At 46.3% G+C, this 20,849-nt stretch overlaps 1 protein-coding gene across 2 annotated transcripts in view; it reads right to left on the reverse strand.

The window, feature by feature from the left end:
* Positions 1–3,205: 3,205 nt before the first annotated feature.
* GRIN2B (glutamate ionotropic receptor NMDA type subunit 2B) overlaps positions 3,206–20,849 on the reverse strand; it is a 401,212-nt gene continuing 383,568 nt past the window's right edge. For both annotated transcript variants that reach the window (XM_081821262.1, XM_081821263.1), the window contains 4 exons: positions 12,303–12,463; positions 10,288–10,475; positions 7,451–7,689; positions 3,206–5,086 (listed from right to left, as the gene is read on the reverse strand). In XM_081821262.1, the coding sequence (XP_081677388.1) occupies positions 3,230–5,086; positions 7,451–7,689; positions 10,288–10,475; positions 12,303–12,463 (2,445 nt within the window). In that variant the 3' untranslated portion in view covers positions 3,206–3,229. The remainder of the gene's footprint in view (positions 5,087–7,450; positions 7,690–10,287; positions 10,476–12,302; positions 12,464–20,849) is intronic.

Genomic DNA, 20,849 nt, shown 5'->3' on the forward strand with positions numbered 1-20,849 from the left:
GGCCACTGAGTTTTGAGCAGATCTGGTAATCTTTTCTAGAAAAGCATGCATATTTGTAAGACATATATCCAGTGCTACCTCCCTGTAACCAGATATCACATGCTTCAAAGAGTAGACTTAGTGGGAATTTTCTGGGTGTGCTTGCAGTGCTGATACCTAGGGAGTGAGGGAGGGAGTCAGGAGGGGGCCGGTACTCAGGTACTAGGAAGAAAAGAGTTGGTTTGAGATGGTTGTTAAACATCACAAGGGGTTATTTGGGAGATTTCTCAGTACTGAGCTTCCTTAAGCCTCCCAGCCACATCAAGACTGAGGGTTGATTTGACCTCAATTCTGATTTAAGCCCTTTTGGGAATCTTTCCTACCCTAGGTGCTGACAGGGAAAATATGGTGCCACCAGCTTGACTTTGCATGGAATGCTGGTAATCTGCGGTCTACCTAGGAGACAGGAGCGGGACCTGGGTTTTGCTTAGAGCCAAACTGGACCCAGCACCAAGCCCAGGCGGACGGGCATGAACACGTCTCACGGACCAAGAAGACTGGTGAGGTGGGGAGGCATGGACACAAAGTATTTTTCCCTGGCTTTTTCACCACAGTGGCCTCCATTCGCATACACTTGTCCCCAGACACCCTGAAGCAAAAGCCATACAAAACAATTCCCCCAATGGAAAATGAAAACCCATAACAAAACACTTTTCCCCCTCTTCATTCCCATCCCCACCCCACTCCCTCCAGCCCACCACCCTGAATACTCACAAGAGAACACTTTATCTATACAAAATTAATTAGAAAACAAAATATTTACATATGAAATAAACACCATCTTGATTTCTGTCACCAGTGGAGACCGACAGAGCCCCCTTTGTTCTAGATTGCTGTTCGCTAGGTTTAGTTGGTTTGGTTTTTTTATTTGAAAGGGGTGAGGTAAGAGGAAGAGTGAGGGGAGGAGCCCCTGACATTGGACAGAGTCAGGGTGAAGCAATGTTTGTATGGCCCTTCTCCTTCTTCCTCCTGGAGACGCCTCACACCCTCTGTCCTCTCTCTCAAAGTCTTTCCTTGAATCTAAGGTAAAGCACTCCGCGCTCCTCTCTCCAAATCTGTGAGAGGTTCAGCCCCTTGCCCCCAGGTTCGTTTTAGAAAGAAAACATAGCTTTACAAGGCCTTCAGTTGGCTTTAAAATGGAAGATACTGAGGTAAAAATCAAGGAGGAGGACAGGGGACGACAGTCAAGGGCGGGGAATGAGGAAGGGTAGTGAGTCAGGGCAAACAGGAAGGCAAAGAGCAGCCCTGGAGGGTGTGACTTGAAGAGACATGGCAGCTTCCTTCCAGAGGAGGATGAGCACCTTTCTGGTTTATGTGTCCTGTGTGCAACATGGAGATCCTGCAGTCAAGCTTCCAAACAGACCCGGGGCTCTTTGGCTGCCACCCTGGGTAAGGGGAGGAAGGCAGGACAGTGGAGCTGACCCACAGAACACCCCCTCCCCAAGTTTCAGGACCGGCAGTGACAAATATTCATTTCCTTTCGCAAGTGTCCAACTTAGTGAAGGGGGCATCGCATCTGCCAGTACCCTTATCCCTGGAGTTTTATATATATATATATATACATATATATATATATATGTATATATATATATATATATACACACACACACACATATATATATATATTTTTTTATTCTTGAATGGTACACCTGGGAGGGAAAGAAGGTGTTGCAGGAAGGTGGAAGGGCCTCTACTGAGAGTGTCCACACTGGGCTCAATGTCACATTCTCAGGGAGCCAGACCCAGTGGGGTAGTGAGGGAGTCCCTCCCCTCCTACCCTCTGCACTTCCAAATCTCTTCCCTTCCCTCCATGTCTCCTGAGCTGTACTCATGGAGCAAGCTCATCCCCCTTAGCCGTCTGTTCCCTATCAGTTGTGATCAATTCTATGGCACAAGTTCTCCTAGCTCCAGGTTAAGTAAGAAGGGATCAAAGCATTGAAAACATCCCCCTCTCTCACTTACCCTACGACACACAACTTGCTTATTCTTCCAGTCTGACTTAGCCCCTCCCCAAATCCTGGCCAGCTGAAGGTGTGAAAAGCTCAGTAAAGCTTTAGAGGATCTTTTGCTCTCGAGTGTGTGCAGAAGAATTATGGCTGCTTCTATTTCCCTTTAGCCTTCCTGGAAGGTTCTTGGTCAAAGCGGGTTGAACCACAGAGGAGTTACTTTTGTACCTTGCTCTTGTAGGATTGTTCATCACCTTTTTGTCTAGACCACGTCATCTTCTCTGTCAAGAACTTCCATCCTCCTCATTCAGGAAGGGTGAAGGGGAGAGACAGCCAACATTCAGGTAACATACGACCATCTCTGTTTGTATATAAGCCAAACTGAGCACACCGTTTAGGGACGTTGAAAGAAACGGCATCATGAGTCAAGGTTGCCTTGTCTACACGTACAGGCCCTTGACTGCGTGCCTGTGTAGACGACAGGCACATGCAAGTGTATGCGAACACTCATGCACATGCAGTCCATCCTCTCTTGCCTCGAATGCACCATGGAGCACGGCTCTGACGTGCTCTCCGTCATCCACCCATGACCTCTCTGTCCCAGTTCACCACCAACGGGTCTCATGGAATGGAAACGAACACTTTTTTTTTTTTTTTTTTGGCTTATATAGAAACACACGTGGCCTCCTGCCCTCTGCGTGGCACACGATCCCTAAAGAGACGCCACCAAAGTGACAAGAATTTAGCAAAAGCCTCTTTGCATTCACAGCCAGTATCCTAATGGTCGTTTTTGGACGCTTTTGCTTTCTCACCTAAACCTAAAGGTCCATTTGGGAAGAGCTATCCTGTGCTCACGTGGCCTCCTTTTGCTTCTCCCTGCTTCACTCCAAGTGGGTGGCAAACAGTCCTTCGGTGCTGGGAGGAAGCCTGCACGCAGCCACTTCCCTTCTCCACTCTGCCCTCCCGGTGCTGTGCTGAGCGAGCCCACTGTATTCTTTCCCGGGACCAGGAACGCCTGACAGGTGGGGAGGGAGTAGAGAACTAGAAAGGGAGAAGAGACGGTGCTGGTCACCAGGGTTGCCCTCCGAAGGAATCAGAACTCCAGGATTCCGTAAATAAAAGAAAACAACAAGAAAGGAGCAAATGGGAACCAAGTTCACCCCCGTCACCCTCCGTGACATGCGCACCACATGCCCACAGCCCCACCCTCCCGTACCCACCTTAAAACCTCTCTCTTCCCTCACTCAGACATCAGACTCAATACTAGAAAGTTTCTCATAAACATGCCCATTGCTGGAGCCATTGAAAGCCCTGGGGTTTTTGTTGTTAGGCACACAGGGGTTGGACTGGTTCCCTATACAGATGTCTTTCTGGAAACGGCCTGGCACAGCCCCGTGAAGGGCCGAGACCACTGGCTTGTTGGTGACAAGGGCGCGGAAGTCTGGCCTGGCTTTCGGCGCCCCCGCCACCGTGGGCTGCCTGAAGAAGTAGGATTTGCTGCCATGGAGCAAGCACTGGTCGTCCCCAAAAGTGGGGATGAAAGGGTTTTGCGTGACCCGGTCAGGGTAGAGCGACTTGCTGAGCATGTAGCCGCTGCCGGGGTTGTTGTGGTGGTGGTGGCCGGCAGTGGGCACTGAGGACTTGTTGTTGGCAAAGGTGCTCTCGCCAGCTGGCATCTCAAACATGTGGGCGTAGGGACTCCCGTCCAGGAACCGGCCCTTGTCTTTCAGGCTCACGCTGCGCGGGGCCAAGGCGGCTTCTTCCTTCTGCAGGTCCACGAAGGTGTCGTAGGAGTGCTGCCGGCGCAGTTTGTTCCGGGTCTTCTTCTGGGCCTTGGAGTTGGTCGGGCTCTGGGGGTACTTGGCGCTGGGGGCGTTTGACGGCACCGCCACGGGAGCGGCTGGCTGGTCCAGCTCCTGCAGGGAGTTGTCCTCGCTGATGTCGTACAGGTTGCCTGCTTTCTTGCAAGCCTCACACCGGATGCACGCCTGCCTGCCCGAGTTCTGCCCGGTCACTGTCGTGGAGTAATTGTGCAGCTTGGAGGGGCAGCTGCGGCAGAAGTTGCCCCCGGAGCGGTCCTCCCAATCCACGTTGGTCAGGTTCTTCTCCCAGGGTGCCGGGACCCCGCTGACCACGCCGTGCTTGTCGCCCGCCCCGTGTTTGACGTGAGACCTGTTGGTACAGGGCCCGCCTCCGCTGACCGAGTCTCGCTTGAAGTCATCGCTCTGCTCCTTGTAGATATCCGTCAGGTCCACGTGCTCCCAGTGCGGGGAGTTCTCCTTCGGGCGGAACTGGTCCAGGTAGAAGTCCCGGAGCCCTTCCTTGTCCCTGAAGTAGCGCTTGTGGTCCGGGGAGCGGGGCGGCCGGCGGCGGTAGGCCAGCTCGATCTCGTCAAACTCCCGTCGGGACTTGGCCGAGGCCGGCCGCTTCTTCAGGCTGTCCTTGTATTGCTGCTTACGCCTCTTGGCGGCGTTGCCCTCGATGTTTCCGTAGGTGACCGTGTGCGTGGATATGTCGGACACGTCGGAGCGGATCAGGTCATCGTGGCCGCTGTAGCGGTCGCTCTTGAAGGAGAATTTGCCGTACAGGTCGCTTAGCTGGCTGTGTTTGGAGGAGGGTAGGCCAATGTCCAGGGGCTTCTTGCTGATGGACCGTGGCTGGGTGGTGAAGGGCGGGTTGTCGCAGTCGTAGAGCCCGTCGATGGAGCTGGCGCTGCCGATGCTGTGGGGCCGGTGGTGGTGGTGATAGTGGTCTTGGTACACGTTGCTGTCCTTCAGCTGCAGGTTACCAAAAGTTCTCTCCACCTCACTGATGTAGTCGCTGAAGAGGTTCTCCTCGCACGGCGGGTTATTGTAGGATTTGCAGTCGGAATGCGTGAAGCTGCGGCGGTGCTCAGAGATGTCATAGACGGATGACTCCCGTCGGATGAAGTCCAGGGCGCTCTGGGGGGAGCCGTTCACACCAGACAGGTTGGCCATGTTCTTGGCCGTGCGCAGCAGGCGCAGGATGTTGGAGTGTGTGTTGTTCATGGTCGCGGTGGGGGAATTCATCACGGACTGGCGCTCCTCGATAGCCACTCCGTGGATGCAGCTGTAGATACCCTGGAGCAGGAAGAGGAGGAGACGGGTCAGGTCTCCCGCAAGGCTGGAAATGACCACAGACAACGCTCGCCCTCCACCCCCCCCCCCCACTACTAACTGTCTTGCTGGAGAAGAAAAGTCAGGGAAAGCCTGAAACAGCCTTAGTATACTCAGAGGATGATGTGGCTAGAAGCTTGCCTGATTTGTCTCTTGAATTGGGCAAGTTTCATATCATGACCTAAGCTTAGTGGCCAGGCTCTCTGAGAGGGGACAAGGCCAGTCCAAGTGACTTGAGCAAACAGACTGGAATCATAAGACATGACATTCTATGCCGCCACTCCACCATCGACTTGCATTGATTTTCCTTCCTAGGCCTAGGTTTCCGCATCTTAAAAATGAGGCCGTGATATCAATGGATGGCAAAAATTATCGTCAGCTGCCTGGAAATCGACAGCCATGCACCACGGGTGCTGGGGCTGTTCTGCCCTGGACGGCCACCCTTGGCTGACGGCACAACATGGGGGAGCTCCAAGCTCACAAGAGCCACTCTTTCCCAGCTCTGACAAATTTTGAGTGGCTTTTAGGATTTTGGTCACCCAAAGAACGGCTGAGCAGTTCTCTTCTTGAGCCAAGCATGAACCAAATTCACAGAGAGAGTCCGAGAGCCCTGGGGTCAAAGAAGGATTTTTCTCCTGCTGTGCCCTACACCGTGGGAGGGCAGAGCTAGGAGAGATATCAAGTACTAAATAGGAATAAATAATTCCCTTGTTGAACCTTTCATTTATTCTCCTTAGCTCCTGGTTTCCTTCTTACACTTTCTCACTCGCTTAATCTTATCATACATAATTAATATCGTGACAAATTAGTATTGATTGAGAACTCCCTGGTGCAGCTCTGTGTACCGGGCCTTGAAGAACACCGTCCAGGAGAGGTAATGGGTTGGGGTCAAGTCCCAAGTTAAACTAACCTGCTAATGTCTTGCTCCCTGCCTTGAAAAGTGGACACATTTGGAACTTTTCTCTCTGGCAAAGGAAATATGTAAAAGGGAGGTAATTTGAACTGGGTCTTTGAAACAAAGGGGATTGATTTGGAAGGGAAATTATCCCGACAGATGGGGAAGAGAGCAGAGAAGATTAGAACGGAGAATTGCAGCTAAGTGGGAAAGAAGAGAGGTTTAGGGGAGGTGAGCCTCGCCATCTCAGAGGGCAGTAGGGAGACACGAGATCTTCAAGGTAAGGTTACTCTCCTTGCTTTCTAACCCTTCTTGATTATGGCCAAAGGAAAGTGCCGAGTGCTTTTCCTCTGCAGAGGCCTTAATTGCACGGCAGTCCCATGAATGGGATTTCTATTACAGGCCACCAGCTCCCACTGCTCCTGCCAGCACCCTATCTGGGACCTTAGAAAGGACCACACAGTGGAGCAATGTGGCTCAGGGACCACACGTTCCTTCCTCCTGCTTACTTACTGAATCGCTTGAATCAGCTCACAGTCAGAGAGGAAACTGTTCTCTATCACTAAAATACTATAGGAAAATGATGAAAAGATAGAACAACTTAATGAGAAATCCATTTTCTCACATAACTCCATTAGAGCCGAAGTTAGTTATAGCTGAAATCTAGACCTCTATTCTAAAAGGACAACTGAGGTCACTTCTCATGACTGAATCCCATAACCATACTGACAAAATTAAAAGACACCTGCTTTTTTCCCCGCCCTCTTCCCTGTGATCCTCTGTTCATATTGAAAACTGAGTTCCAAATCCTCACTTTTGACTAGAAATTTAGCAAAGACCTAAATAAAGAACAACTTAAGAGTTATACTCTTGTTCCAATTAAGGAAGTTTCTGGAATGTGAATTTCTTATGGGTCAGTACTTACTTCAGCAGGTTCTGTAAAGCTCTTTAACCCCCCATAAGTCACACGTGTTTAAAGCAGCGAGGAACAGTGAACTACCAATAATATATCTTTGTATGTCAGAATAAGAGAGATACATTACATTTCCCTATTTGAATAGAGATGTGATTTTTTAAAAAAAAAAAGATTAAATGATTAATACAGCCCATACAGAATTAACTAATGGTGATGGAAGGCATTTGGAAGAAGGCCAAATTTTTCATTTTGATAGATCTGCCAGTTCTTATTGAGAACCAAATGCCCAAACCCCACACACAAAGCTGTTTCTTGAACGAAAAATAGCATCACCCGTTTTTGTTTTTGAGCCACCTGAAATTATATCCCCCAACCCCCTGGGGAAACATACATGACGTAGTTTCTGGCTTTAGCTGCACAGGGCTGGAGTTAGTGCCCTCCTGGGTCTCTCTGCTTTGCACAGTGCTAGACTACGCTCTCCTTCACAAGCTCCCGGCACCTCAATCAAACCACTTACTCTGCTGATGGAGAAGACCATGCCAGGCTTGCCAGAGCAGACACCCATAAAGCAGTGCCGGAACTGCCAATAGAAAAGGTGTTCGCAGATGAAGGTGATGAGACTGAGGGCCATGGCTGCGCCCAACATGTAGAAGACGCCCGCCATGTTGTCAATGTCCAGCTGGCTGCTCATGACCTCATTCTTTTCGTTGTGGCAAATGCCAGTGAGCCAGAGAGCTTCCAACTCCTCCATCTCCCCTGGAGACACGGCAGGAAGGAAAACGGGTAAAGAGAGAAGACAGAAGAGCAGAGAAAGGGGACAAGAAGGGGTATTGGGGAAGACAGAGAAAAACATGAGAGACAAAGAGACAAGGAGACAGAAAGAAAATTAATAGGGAACGTTCCCAGTAATTTTATTAATACCACTATATATTAACTCATCAATATACTCAACATGTATTCAGTGACAGCTTAATGGGGATACCGCAGTGACACAAAGATATGAGGCATTACCCCCTACTCTCCATTATCTATCCAGTGCCAATTGGTATATAAATAATCAACATGACTAGCAATATGCAGGTAACAGGGGTTCAAATTCCTAAGAGTAATTTTGTGGATGGGGTGGCCAGTGGGTTTTCATGAGGAAGGTAGGACTTGCAGGTAGACATAGCGAATGGGTGAATTTTAATTTATCTTGCATAAAAAGGCACTCCAGGCAGCAAAAATGGCACGATCAAGGGGGAGAAGGTGGGAAAACACAAGGCTTGTTTGGAAAGACAGGCAGAACAGCTCAACCAGAGTAAAAGGAGGCAAAGGAAGCTGAACAAAAAAGGCTGAAGCAAGATTGCTAAGGGCCTGAGTATCAGACTAAGTAAGCACTTTGTATTTTATTTTGCAGAGAGTAAGAAAGAACATTAATCAAACACGAGATTCAGAAAATTGCTCTTGAAAATATGCAAATCAGATTGGGCTGGGGCAGGAGGGACAGAGAGAGATAAGCAGAGAGATTGATTGACTCCCCACGGACCCTCACACTTACTGATCTCTTGTTGCAGAGGGAAATAGAAATATTAAGAATAGGGGGGAGCGAGCTTGAATCAAACGAGACCACCAAATTCAGACCTGCCTCCTTGTAACAGCACTTAGAGGAGCTTTGATTAATTCAATTGATGCCGGGGACAATAACCTTTATCCACTTCACTGGATATGAGGAATTAGCAAGGCAGAAACCTTAGACAAAAGGAAAATGAAGGAATCCACGTGCCCTAGAAGGCATCTAATTCTAGGCAAACAAAATTCTGAAAATCTCATGAAGGAAACTGCCCGTTCTAATTAATTCCAGTTTGGCTAAAACTTTGAACTTTGCATAAACCGACTAGAGCTTTGGCAAATTCTCCCAGTCATCTCTACTGCTGTCCTTCCTCATAGACAGAGGCTCTGTTATTGCTTTTGAGTGAGAGCTACATGAGAATTATAGAAGCCCTCATACCAACACGGCCTGTTAGCACTCCAGCTAGAACTCCCTCGTCTTTCCAATGTTAACCAAATCACTTTTCACTCATTTCTTTGATCAAACTATGATTTTCCTAACTAGTGGAACAGCCAACTTCACCCGGATCTGAAAATCCAGCTGTGTTCTTCTGCCTCTCATCTCATCCCTAACAGCAAAGGTTCTGTAGACATAATTTAGAGAACTGCCCGGCTAATGGCCTGTGGGGCCAAGCAGAGTCAGGCTGCTCATCCATAACTGGATTAGCTTCCTGATTAGCTAACAGGAAGAGTAGGTACTCTAGACACCCAAGTGAAGAGGGATGCAGAAGACATGAGTATAATGAGATTGGAGATGAGATTTTTTTTTCAAAGCAAGCTGGCTGTTCCGTCTCCTACCAGAATGACACTGGGGAGTCCCTTATGAGTGTCTGCCTCAGAGGACCCGGTCCCTGATTCCTACCTCTTCTAGCTGAAAGAGCAAGATGGGAGAGAGGGAAGAATGGATAGGCGTCCACAAGTATACTTCTCTGCCCTTTCTCTGGACCCAGAAAAAGCAGACACCTTTCCAAAGTTCTACCCGCTGCTCCGGCCACATGTGAGAAGATTGTTTGGAACACCTAATACTAACTTCTCTTACTTTATCCCTGAAAGTTTGATCATACCCTGCAATCCTGAGACATATCTCCTTGGCCAACTTCTCTAATCCTCCCTCCCAAATTTCACCCAGTTATGGGTTGAATTGTGTCTCCCCCTCCGGCCCCGGCCAAACCTCCTCCTCTCCTGCCAAATTCCTCTGTTGGAAGTCCTAAGCCCCAGTCCCTTGAAATGTGACTTTATTTGGAAATGAGGTAACTGCAGATGGAATTAGTTAAGAGGAGGTCATCCTGGAGTAGGGTGGGCCCCTAATCCACTATAATTGGCATTCTTAAAAATGGCGGAAATCAGACATACACATGTAGAGACAGACAGCAGGCACGTAGGGAAAATGCCATGTGAACGTGAAGGCAGAGATGGGGTGATGTGTCTACAAGTGAAGGAATGCTCAAGGTTGCCAGCAAACCACCATGAGCTAGGGGAGAGGCATGGAACAGATTCTCCCTCGAGGCCCTCAGAAGGAACCAATGCTGACACTTTGATCTTAAGACTTCTGGCCTCCAGAACTGTGAGCCAAATTTCTATTATTTAAGTCACTCAGCTGTGGTACTTTGTTATGGCAGTCCTAGGACTCTCATACCTACCCGCCCAAGTTTCTCAATATACTGTGAAATACTTTTCTGGAAAGGCAGGGGTTATAGGAGTGGAGAAGAAAGAAGGGCTGGTGTTTTGGACCGGCCATCAGAAGAGCCACCATCTTTGACTCACCATCTCCGAATAGCTGCAGGATAGCAAGGTCCACCTGGCGCTTCCACCCAGAATCTTTTTGGATGGCAATGCCATAACCAGTGGAAGCAAAGACCTTTCCACTGCCAATGGTCACCAGCTTGCAGCCTTCATCTCTGCCTGCCATGTAGTTCAGCACTGCTGCATCATAGATGAAGGCATCCAGTTTCCTGTGCAAAAAAGAAGCAAACAAACAATCCAGTGGAGGAATTTTAGGACAAAACTACCTATGGGGCCATTAATATGAAGCAGTAGCGTTCTAGCAAACGATGGGGAGAACTGGTTCAAAGTAAGGCTCGAGTTGGAACTCAGCCAGAATCTAAAGCCTAAATAAATCCCAGGCTGTTCTTTATGTGATTTCAGGTTGAAAGGAGGAGTTTTTCCCTCCCACTAGGAAGGATGAGAATGTAAGTCGGGCCTGAAGCCAACTCATAAGCTGTGTCTGAAAGGAGAAGGAGTAAAAAGGAATCAATAAAAATAATAACCAAAATAATGAAAAGTAACCATCACGATGATAACAACAAATAACATGGGTTAGATTTATATAACATTTTTCATTTCTCAGTTCATTACAGTCCAGAGTGGGGATAAGTGTAGGTGTATATGTTTCAATAGCTGCACAATGCTATTTTTGTGGTCAGAAAGGTTTCAATATTCTGTTTTACAGCACAAGGAAAGAAATGAGTAGTCGGGGTGGTCGCAGCACAGGCTTGTGTTAAGAGCAAATGTGCGCAACTACAGCAGAACCCAACATACAGAATTCAGATCTCTCAAGTTCCGAAACATCTAAGAATCTCATTTTATATACTGTGCTTTCCAAGGAAGGAATATGTAGGGAAGGGAGTAAGACTAGGGGTCAGGGCAGGAAGGCCTGGACCAATATTTCAAACCAACATTGAAACACATCAAAAGTAGAGAAAGAAATCCAGATACAGCCACATATAGAGAGGCCTGCAAGGAAGAAAGGCATGCATCCTTCTCTTCACTTTTACAAGGTAAGTTAGCTTTATCCCTCCTTGAGAAAAAATAAGCCCTTCCTGGTATAAGCTACAGAACATTTTCCAAAAAGCCCATGAGTACCCGATAGAAAAGTGGCACACCAAAAAACCCCAAACTCTGATATGACTGACAATCGTGGTTGTACCAGGGGCCAGACGACCTACCAAGGTGGTCCTATGCCCAAGCTCAAATTCTGTCTCCCGATATCTGCTGTGACTTTATGGTGATAAGATAGACGCTAACAGTATTTAAGTAAACATGTATCTGGGTGGCTTTTCCAGAACCGGGGCCACTGGGAGGTCCAAGTGCTGCTAGTTATCATACAACACAGGAGATCAGTTACAAGACCCCTTCACTCCAAAGTCCCAACAGCTATAATGCTCAATTATCGGTCTTATTCCACAGCTGTGGCTTTGAGGGGCCAAATGAATAAAGGGACCAATGTGGCTGGGATTAGGCAAGCCAACATGTTTGCAGTTCGTGGAGCTCCTTTGAACAAACAATACTTTCTAGAGTATAAAGCTGGATCAAAGACCACCAACAAAAGCTGGAACTGGAGATCAGTCAACACATTCTCACTCTTTGTTGTCTAAAAACCTTCACCCCTTTCCTCTTTCATTTCTCCCTTGTCCACAAGACACCAGAATCATCATTTTCACCTTCTGGTCAACAGGGCTTCGTTTCATGCGCAATACATGAACCTTAGCCTTGACTCTTCCTTTCTACTTTTATGGCTATTTCATTCCTGTTTCATGGTTACATTAATGCAAGTAGAATATAATTTGTAAAACAAAAATACATAAAAGTATATAACAGCATAGGAATCTTTGTGCACTGGCCTGAATTATATTGTCAAATTCAACTTGGAAATCCATAGGAAGCAAATGCACCCAAGCTTTAACTTTGTCTGGCACCCAAGCATGATATATCTGATTCAGTGTACATTTAATAAATGTGAGAAACATATCAAAGACTCTGAGCTTGGAAGCAGTTCTTACCCTGTTTTCAGGGAGAGCAATGCATCATCTACACCCCTCTGGTTGAACTTTCCCATGTAGGCATGCATTTCTGCGTAGTTATTGCGAATGTTCCTCTCTGTGCTGCCATTGGGCACAGTCCCAAAGCGAAAAGGGGGTGAGAAGTCATTAGGTCTCTGGAACTGGAGAGAGAGAAAGAGAGTGAGAGGGAGAGGGAGGGAGAGAGAGAGAGAGAAAGAAAGAAAATGCTTCAGAAAATGTGAAGAGATATTAAGTTAGCATTTGTGGATTTATATGGAAGGGACCCAACTACAGTTCACCAAACAATGGCCCTCACACAGGAACAGCAGATGCTAACTGAAAGAAGACTTCATCTCGATTTAATACGTATTGTTGAGAGCTTTATGTTAGCCCAATCCTGGATTAATCTATAACCTTTGCGTGTTCCATTTACACATACTGCACAAGACCAGTGATGATGGGAGTGTGCAGCTTAACTACAGTGGCTTAGTCACCTTTATGCTTGAAAACTGTGTAAAGTATGTTTCCCAGGCCTCTTAATTTAGGGGCTTAAATTCATTGTCATTGCACCATTTGAGGCTATAGGACCTTAGTGGGATGAGCTATAATGTAGTCCTAAACATAATTTATTGGGTATCAAATATATTTTCCTAAGAAATTTTCTCTTGACCTTCCTTGATGCATGGAAAGCCCATATTTATTCTATATGAGTTATAGAATAAATTGTAAAATCAAATACAGTTTTAATTATGTTCCTCCCCTTGCTTAAGAACTGGGAGTGGATCTCTAGTGCCCAGCATAACAAAGTGAAATCTCTTGGATTTTTCACACCTATGACATCAGCTTTATTTCTGGTATTGCCCTGCAATGAGTAAGTCTGTACTTTGCTTCCTGAACAAATAATTCATTCACTTGTATCTTCATGGCCTCGTATAGTCTGTCCCCTCAGCATGACCTCACTTTTCTCTTGAGGCCAATTCATGTCCTTCATCTCAAAATGTAACTCAAACAGTTTCTTCAAGACACCTTCTGTGAGTTCTTTCCTCCACCAAGTCCACCCAAAAGGACTTGATGTTCTTAGTTTCTATCACACTACAAATGCAATTATGCACTAAATGAGCTGGCTAAGTTCTGAGAGCTAGTCCCTGATATAGTCATTAAGAGTTTAAGCTCTAGAATGAGAGAAATATAGGTTGAAGATCAGCTCCGCCACATACTACTGTGCGATCTTGGGCAAATAACATGAACTCTCTGTGCACCATTTCCTCATTTGCAAGAGGGAGACAACAGAGTCTAAGTCACAAGACTGTTATGTGGATTAAAGGATTTAATGTATAAGAAGTGCCTGGCATAGCACCTTGCATGCAGTGAGTCCTCAATAAAGATTCTTTATATTATTTTTAACTTATGTCTATATTCTGCATTCCCCAGTAAACTTCACACTCTTCAACCTTCCCATTCTGTTAGTACAGAAATGATTGGATAGAATATGACCAGAGTAGCTCTGCTGCAGCTTGGCGTAGGAAAGACAAGGTAGACATTTAAAGTCCTCTTTCAATACTATACCACTGACTTTGTAAATATATTTGAAAATCTAACGTGCCAACTCAGGAGTACTCTGAACCTCTGGACTGTGTGGGCTTAGAGACATTCTCCTTTCTCTTTCCCTTGACCTGAAAAGCTCGAGAGCTTCCCAGAATATGGGGATTTCATAAACCACAAAGTGTCATAGCACCAGGAACCATAATTGCTATCTTCAGTGCTCGGAGTGGGCCATAGTTAAAAGCAGAGTCATGCAGTGGTGTCAGGCAATCTGTGGTGCATCAAAAGACCACTACTCTTCTTGACTCAAAAGGCTCCCAGTCTGACTGACCACAGTGCTTTTTGCCATTAAGAGTTTTTGTTTAATTGGTTTTGAAAGGGCTGTGATTTTTAAGTGAATAAAAGAGTCACAAAGAATTTTAGAATTGGGTAAGCCACTCAAGGTTAACTAGTCCAAACCTCTCGTTTCACAGATGAAGACTGAGGCAAAGAGGACAAGTAGTAGTGGCTAACATTATCTGGAATCAACTGGCTTAATTAATAGTATTCCTCACTGTCCCCAGCAGATAGCAAGCTTAAGTAAACAGGGATATGCTTTACTGGAAGAGACAGAATGCTATGCCTATCACTGTCAATTATAACACTTCATTTGTTTGACAGAAGGTATCCCCCAATCAACAGCAGAGTATGTATTATGGCAGGCAGCAATACAAACAAATGGACTCCCTTTAATCAGTGATTCCCCACTTTGCTAGGACAATGACAACTGATGCTCACAATGACCAAGATATTCTAGGGCCCAAAGTATTTTCTGAAACATCAGTGGAAGTTGAAACCATGTCCATTTAAATTCCAGCATAAATTAGTATATTTCTGGTTTGTTTTTTTTTTAATTGGCAATCCACATAAGGTATATGCAACAATTTTGATTAACCAAATGGAATCTGATGCCCCGAGTGCCTCATTTCCTGATGAAGCTAGATTATGGAAAGTTTCTGTACTACTCTTTCATAACCTTAAATTTTAAATTATCTTCAGATTTCCAGATGCTGTTTTATTAACTATGTCCTTGAATAAATAGAAACTAAAGAAATGATCAAGGACCTAAAATAGCCAAGATGACTGCAAAAAAGACAAAAAGTTGAAGGCCTTACAAGACCTGACTTTTAGACTTGCCCTAAAGTGACAGTGATCGTGACAGTGTGACATTAAGGAAATCATCAGAAGAAAGTAGAGTGCCCATCCATAGACCAACACATATATGGTGCAAAGGCAGATAAAGTGGAGATAGGAGTGTCTTCAACAAATGGTACTGGAACAATTAGATTATCCATATGCAAAAAAAAAAAAAAAAAAGAACTTCATTCCACACCTCACTAGATACAGAGAAATTAACACACAGTGAATCATACACCTAAATATGAACTATAATATTTCTAGGAGAAAATACAGGAAAAAGTCCCCAAGTTACACATTACAGTTATAATATTTCTAGGAGAAAATACAGGAAAAAGTCCCAGAGTTACACAAAGATTTCTACATATGACACCAAAAGCACAATCCACCAAAAAAGAAAAAAGAAAAAAAAATTTAGACTTCATCAAAATTAAGAACTCTTTGAAAGACAGAGTTAAGATCATGAAGAGACAAGCCACCAATGGAGAGAAAATATTTGAAAATCGATTAAGCTATTAAAAATCTGAAGGAAGTAAATGATGATGACAGAGCAAGGCTCTGATGGAAAGCATCCTCCATAAGAAAACAATCAGAGGAACCAGCCAGCAGCACTGAAAGAATGGGAAAACGCAGTCCTTGGAAAGCAGGGTCTTGGAGGCAGATCATTTGCATTTGGCTCCTAGCTCTTTCTCTGACCAGCTGTGTGAATATGGGCAAGTTAGTTAAATTCACAGAGCCCCATTTTTCTGGAAGCATTATTTTTGATTAATAATAAGATAATATATAGGAAACCACTCAACCCAATATCTGGCACGTGGTGGATTCCAAAAATTATTAACTGCTTCGGTGAGGATGAAACCTTAGTATCTAAAATTGTCTTGTGTTAGCCAGTGTTTCCTAAGATGGAAAACTCATTTGTTCCTTAAACTAGGCCAGCTCTGGGGACCAAGAATGTGAGTGCACTGTCCCAGAATGTGCCAAAGCAGAAGCAGAAGTGAGCTTGGCTTTTTCTTTGAAATTTCTTGTCCCAGCTTGTGAGGTTTTTTTTTAACTGTCATTGGAACTTGAACTTGACTAAAATTCATGGCCACTGAGAACTGCATGTTCAGCGAGGCCTGTGGGGAAGAAGGAAAGAATAATCTTCCAAATACCTCGACGCTTCCACTAAATGCCCTGTAATAAAACGTTCCCCAAGCTGTGAGGCATTATATGGCACTTGTTTAACCTGAATGGTAATCGATGCTCTCTGGGGTTTGGGGAGGGAGTAACATTTTGTACTGTCAAGAACCAGGAGTCTTAAAATCCACAGAACAGGGAGGACCCCAAAAAACAATTAAAAAAATTAAAAAACCCAAATACACTAAGGAGACCGGTGTGGGACTAAAAAGCTCTGTCTGATTTTACAGTAGGGACTTTAACATAGTATTCCTTACTCGTCACCTTTGGCCATTACAGGACTTCCTTGAACTTGGAATCTTTTTCCAGAGTTACCCGGATTGGAATTTTAACAACAGACTGAGATAGAGAAATAAAAGCGCAGAAAGAAAGGAGCCTTAAGGAGCAGCCCCGCTTCATAGGTGAGGAAACTGAAGCCCCGAAGAGACCAAGTAAGTTGTTCAAGGCCACGTGGGGAAGCAGGAGGACAAGCTGAGGCTTGGTCTCTGGGAGCCAAGCCTTCCCACTGCCGACTCAGACGCGGGCTGGCTAGCCATACGACTGCTCACTGGGAGGGAAGCCACACGCTCTAAGTGGGGCCCCATGGAAGGGTATCCTTCTCTCTCTGGCACATCAAATGCTGACTCACACTCACCCCGTGGAATCAACACATGGCTTCCAGCAATTACTGTAGGCACGTACTTGTGCAAGGGCAAAACCGTGCTGACTGTACCGAGAACTGTTTCTCACTTGATCCTCCTGGACGGCGGCAGGGAAACAGAATTCAGTCCTCTTAGGTATTCAGACCATCGTCTCAGCCCCCATCTTAATAACCTCAAAGTGAATTAGTCTTGGCAGCCTTGGCAGGAGAAAGGTGCTAGAAGGCCGGGAGTAAAGGTCCCTGCCCCACCCAAAGACGACGGGACTGGAGGGTTCTGGGGCTGCCATGGCTGGCACCTTCCCAATAGAGAGCCTCTCATACAGCCTGTTGCAGAGAGAAGGGGAAAGGGAAATGGGGGTCTGGTCTGTTTCGTTTTATTTATTAAATAAATATGTAAACTTATTTTCGTGTGTATAAGGCATTATTAATTCACTCACAGCGGTTACTCATATCCAACACCTATGTATTTGCTGGTAATAACTCACATTTTCTCCTTTAACTGTAATAATTAAAATGCATCAATTCATTTGGTAAATATATACCGAGCATCTATGAGTGTAGAGGACTGTATTAAGAACTAAGGATACAAAGATGAAAAAAAAATCCAGCTCTGTTTTCAAAAGATTTAACTATTAGAGAGTCAGAGATGTAAACATTCATTCATGTTTTCATTCATTCCTTTATTCATCCCTTTATTCTCTCCTTCATACAGATATTCAGCAAGGATTTACTGGCATCTGCCATGTGTACATGCTCTTCTTGGGGCTGGGGACACAGTATGAAGAAGAGTTAAGATCCTGCCTTCGGAAAGCTCACACTGTAAAGGGGGGAGGCAAAGACACAACCACACATTCTTTGCTACTCCTCCCCCAAAGGGGTGAGGTCTGTGTTTCCTCCCCTCGATTCTAGCCTGGCCTCGGTGACTTGCTTGGCCAGTAGAATGTGCGGAAGTAACACTCTGGGACTTTGGAAGCTAGGTCATAAGAAGCTTTGCAGTTTCCACCTGGGCCTCTTGGAACTTCGCTTCCAGGGAAGCAGTCCACTCTGCAGAAAGTCCAAGAACCCTGAGGCCATGGTGCTGGAGCCATCTCGGTCCCATGCGCTGTCCCAGCCTAGCCCAGGCTTCCAATCATTCTGGTCAGGGTGTCAGGTAGGAGACGAAAGCCATCGTGGACCCTACTGCAGCCCAGCCCATCTACCAGATGACTACCGTATCACCTCAGCTAACGCCACATGAGGTGGATGAATCACCCAGTCGAGCCCTGCCCAAGTATATGACCCCCCAAACAGTCAAATGCCATGAAATGGTTCTTGCTCCAAGCCACTGAGGGTCGGGGTAGTTTGCTGTGCAGCAATAGATACAATAGATGACTGGAACACGGACGATTTCATGGAGTGCAAATGAAGTGCTAGGAAGAGGCTGAATCAGCCATTAGACAGGAAAAAGAGTGATGGGCAGAAGAACGAGCTCCGACCGGCTGTCCTGCCAAGGCCTCTCCAAGAAGGTGGCATCGGAATGAAGACCCACATGACGTGGAGGAGGCAGGCATGCAAGGACCAGGGGCATGGGGAGCGGGGCCAGGGAACAGCAGACACAGAGGCCTGATGAGGTGTGGTGAGGGGGGCAGTGAACCACGTGCTGCGAGCTACGGCACCACGTGCCTCCACAGCAGTGGGAGCACAGAGCATGGGGCACGGTCCTCATCAGCAGTCTAGAAGCTGCAGCAGGGGGGTCAAGACTAGAAGGGAGAGCCTTCCCACTGGACACGAGGAGCAAAGGGGTTTTCTAGATGGTGACAAGTGTGCCAAGACACAGGGTGGTGAGAGAGTCTGGGCATGACTGGAGATAAGGGGCGGCTTGTCATTGTCAGAGCCTAACAGATGTGGCCGTGATAACTGGAGGCCGACATGGCTGAAGACGGAGATGGGGCCTGGATCACTAAGGGACTTGAATTCTGTGCAAAAAAGTTTAGAGTTCATGCTCTAAGGGATAAGAAACAGCAGAGCCTCTCGAGCCAAACTATCTGCATTCAAATCCCCGCTCTGCTGCTGGAGAGCTGGGTGACCTGGAGCACCTCACTTAACTTCTCTGTGCCCCAGTTTCCACATTTGTACCGTGGGGCTAATAACAGCACCTACCTCATCAGGCTTCTTAGTATTCAAGCAGTTAATCTGCGCAAAATGTTAGCACAGTGCCTGGCACATGATAAATGCACCACATTAGCTATTATTGCTATCATTACTATTATTGTTGGTGTCATCAGCATCATTATCAGAAGCAACTGAAGAACTCTGGCGGTGTGTCAAGAGTGGGTTTTTGTATTAGAAAGAGCCCAGAGGTGTCAGCATGAGCAACAGGTTGGAGGACGAAGATAGAGAGGAGCGGAGCAGGACTTGAGCTCCCACGACGGTCTGGACACCAGGGGGAGTAAGGAGGAACAGAAGCATCACCAGACACTGGCCCTCCCATCCAAGAATATGAAAGATGGCAGGTGCACAACGAGGTAAAACACAAGACCGCACAGTTACAGACCACTGCCGCCAGAGTTCCAAAAGAGAAAGGCTACAATCAGCCTGGAGGGCTTCTTGGAGGAGGCTGGATTTAAGCTGGCAGGGAGGATGGGCTGGATTTGGAAGGATGGAGATGGGAAGTTAACATCCGTTTACACTGCGAGAATCCCTCCGCTTTAAGACCCCTCCTCCAACACTGCTTAGTTTCCATGGTAAGTGAGGAAACATATTTGCAGAGAAGTCTTTGAGGCCGTGACGCCAGGAGAAAGAGCAGGTTCTGAAAACAAAACAAAAACCCTCCTCAATGTTGACTGCGTGCAGGCTTTTGTGCTGAGCACCAGACGAAGCCCAGCGAGGTTAATCAGAGTTAGATCTTGTGAATGACAGCAGCTCTACTAACGTGGAGAAGGTGGCAAGAAAATGCCTTCTGGGGTAGTTGGCTGCCCTGAAAATGGTTCTTCTCATTCAGCGGGAGTCTGGTCAGCATGTGCAGATTAGGACAAACCAGCACCATGACCTTGCGGGGATGAATACTGTACGTCCTGTTTGCAGGGTCCATCCACATGGGACAGGGAATCTGGGGGCTTTTGTCTTCAAAGCTTGACAATCCTGCACATAAATATTCATCCCATTCTGCCTGCTTTTACATTTGAATCACAAAAGGAATCAATGCCCAAATGCCACTTCGCCTTTCAAGGCACCAGCAGGAAAAGGGAGGAAGGCTTCAGATACAAGGGTGGCATTTGGCCTGTGCTACTAATTATGAGGCTGTGACAGAACATCAGAATCCTGAAGGGACCACTTTTTTACCTACCCAGCACCCCTCCCCCCCCCCCGTTATCAGTTATCATTCTCATTACCATGCATACCCTGTTTCACCACTTCTCTTTTTACTGACTTTTACTATTTTTATGAAATTTGTTATTCTATTCATTCATTCATTTTACAGTATAAATAACATAAAATTTAGTGTTGAATTTGTTTTCATTTAATTTTTTTAAAAGACTCTATTTTAGAGAGAGACAGAGCATGAGCAGGGGGAGGGGCAGAGGGAGAGGAAGAGAATCTCAAACAGACTCCCCGCTGAGCGCAGAGTCCCACAAGGCGGCTTAATCCTAGGACCCTGAGATCATGACCTGAGCCGAAATCAGGATTCAGTGGCCTAAATGAGCCCCCCAGGTGCCCCTTTTCATTTTAATTATCTGTAAGTGTACAGAACTGTGGCATGAAGCACGTTCACCCTGTTGTGCAACCATCACCAACATCCTCCAGGGCTGTTTACCTTTCCCCAACTGGAACTACGTACCTGTGAAACACTAAATCCTCATTAGTCCTACAAATTTTAACCACATACAGAATTTTGCAACCACAAGCACAATCAGGACACAGAACAATTCCATCACCCCCCCAGAACTCCTTCGTGCTACTCCTTTACACTCCCCCCACCCCCCCCCGCATTTAACCTCTGGCGACCACTGGTCTGTTCTCTATCTCCATAAATT

Source organism: Leptonychotes weddellii, chromosome 5, assembly GCF_054177405.1.
Source record: "Leptonychotes weddellii isolate Sample4059 chromosome 5, ASM5417740v2, whole genome shotgun sequence".
NCBI classification, from domain to species: domain Eukaryota; kingdom Metazoa; phylum Chordata; class Mammalia; order Carnivora; family Phocidae; genus Leptonychotes; species Leptonychotes weddellii.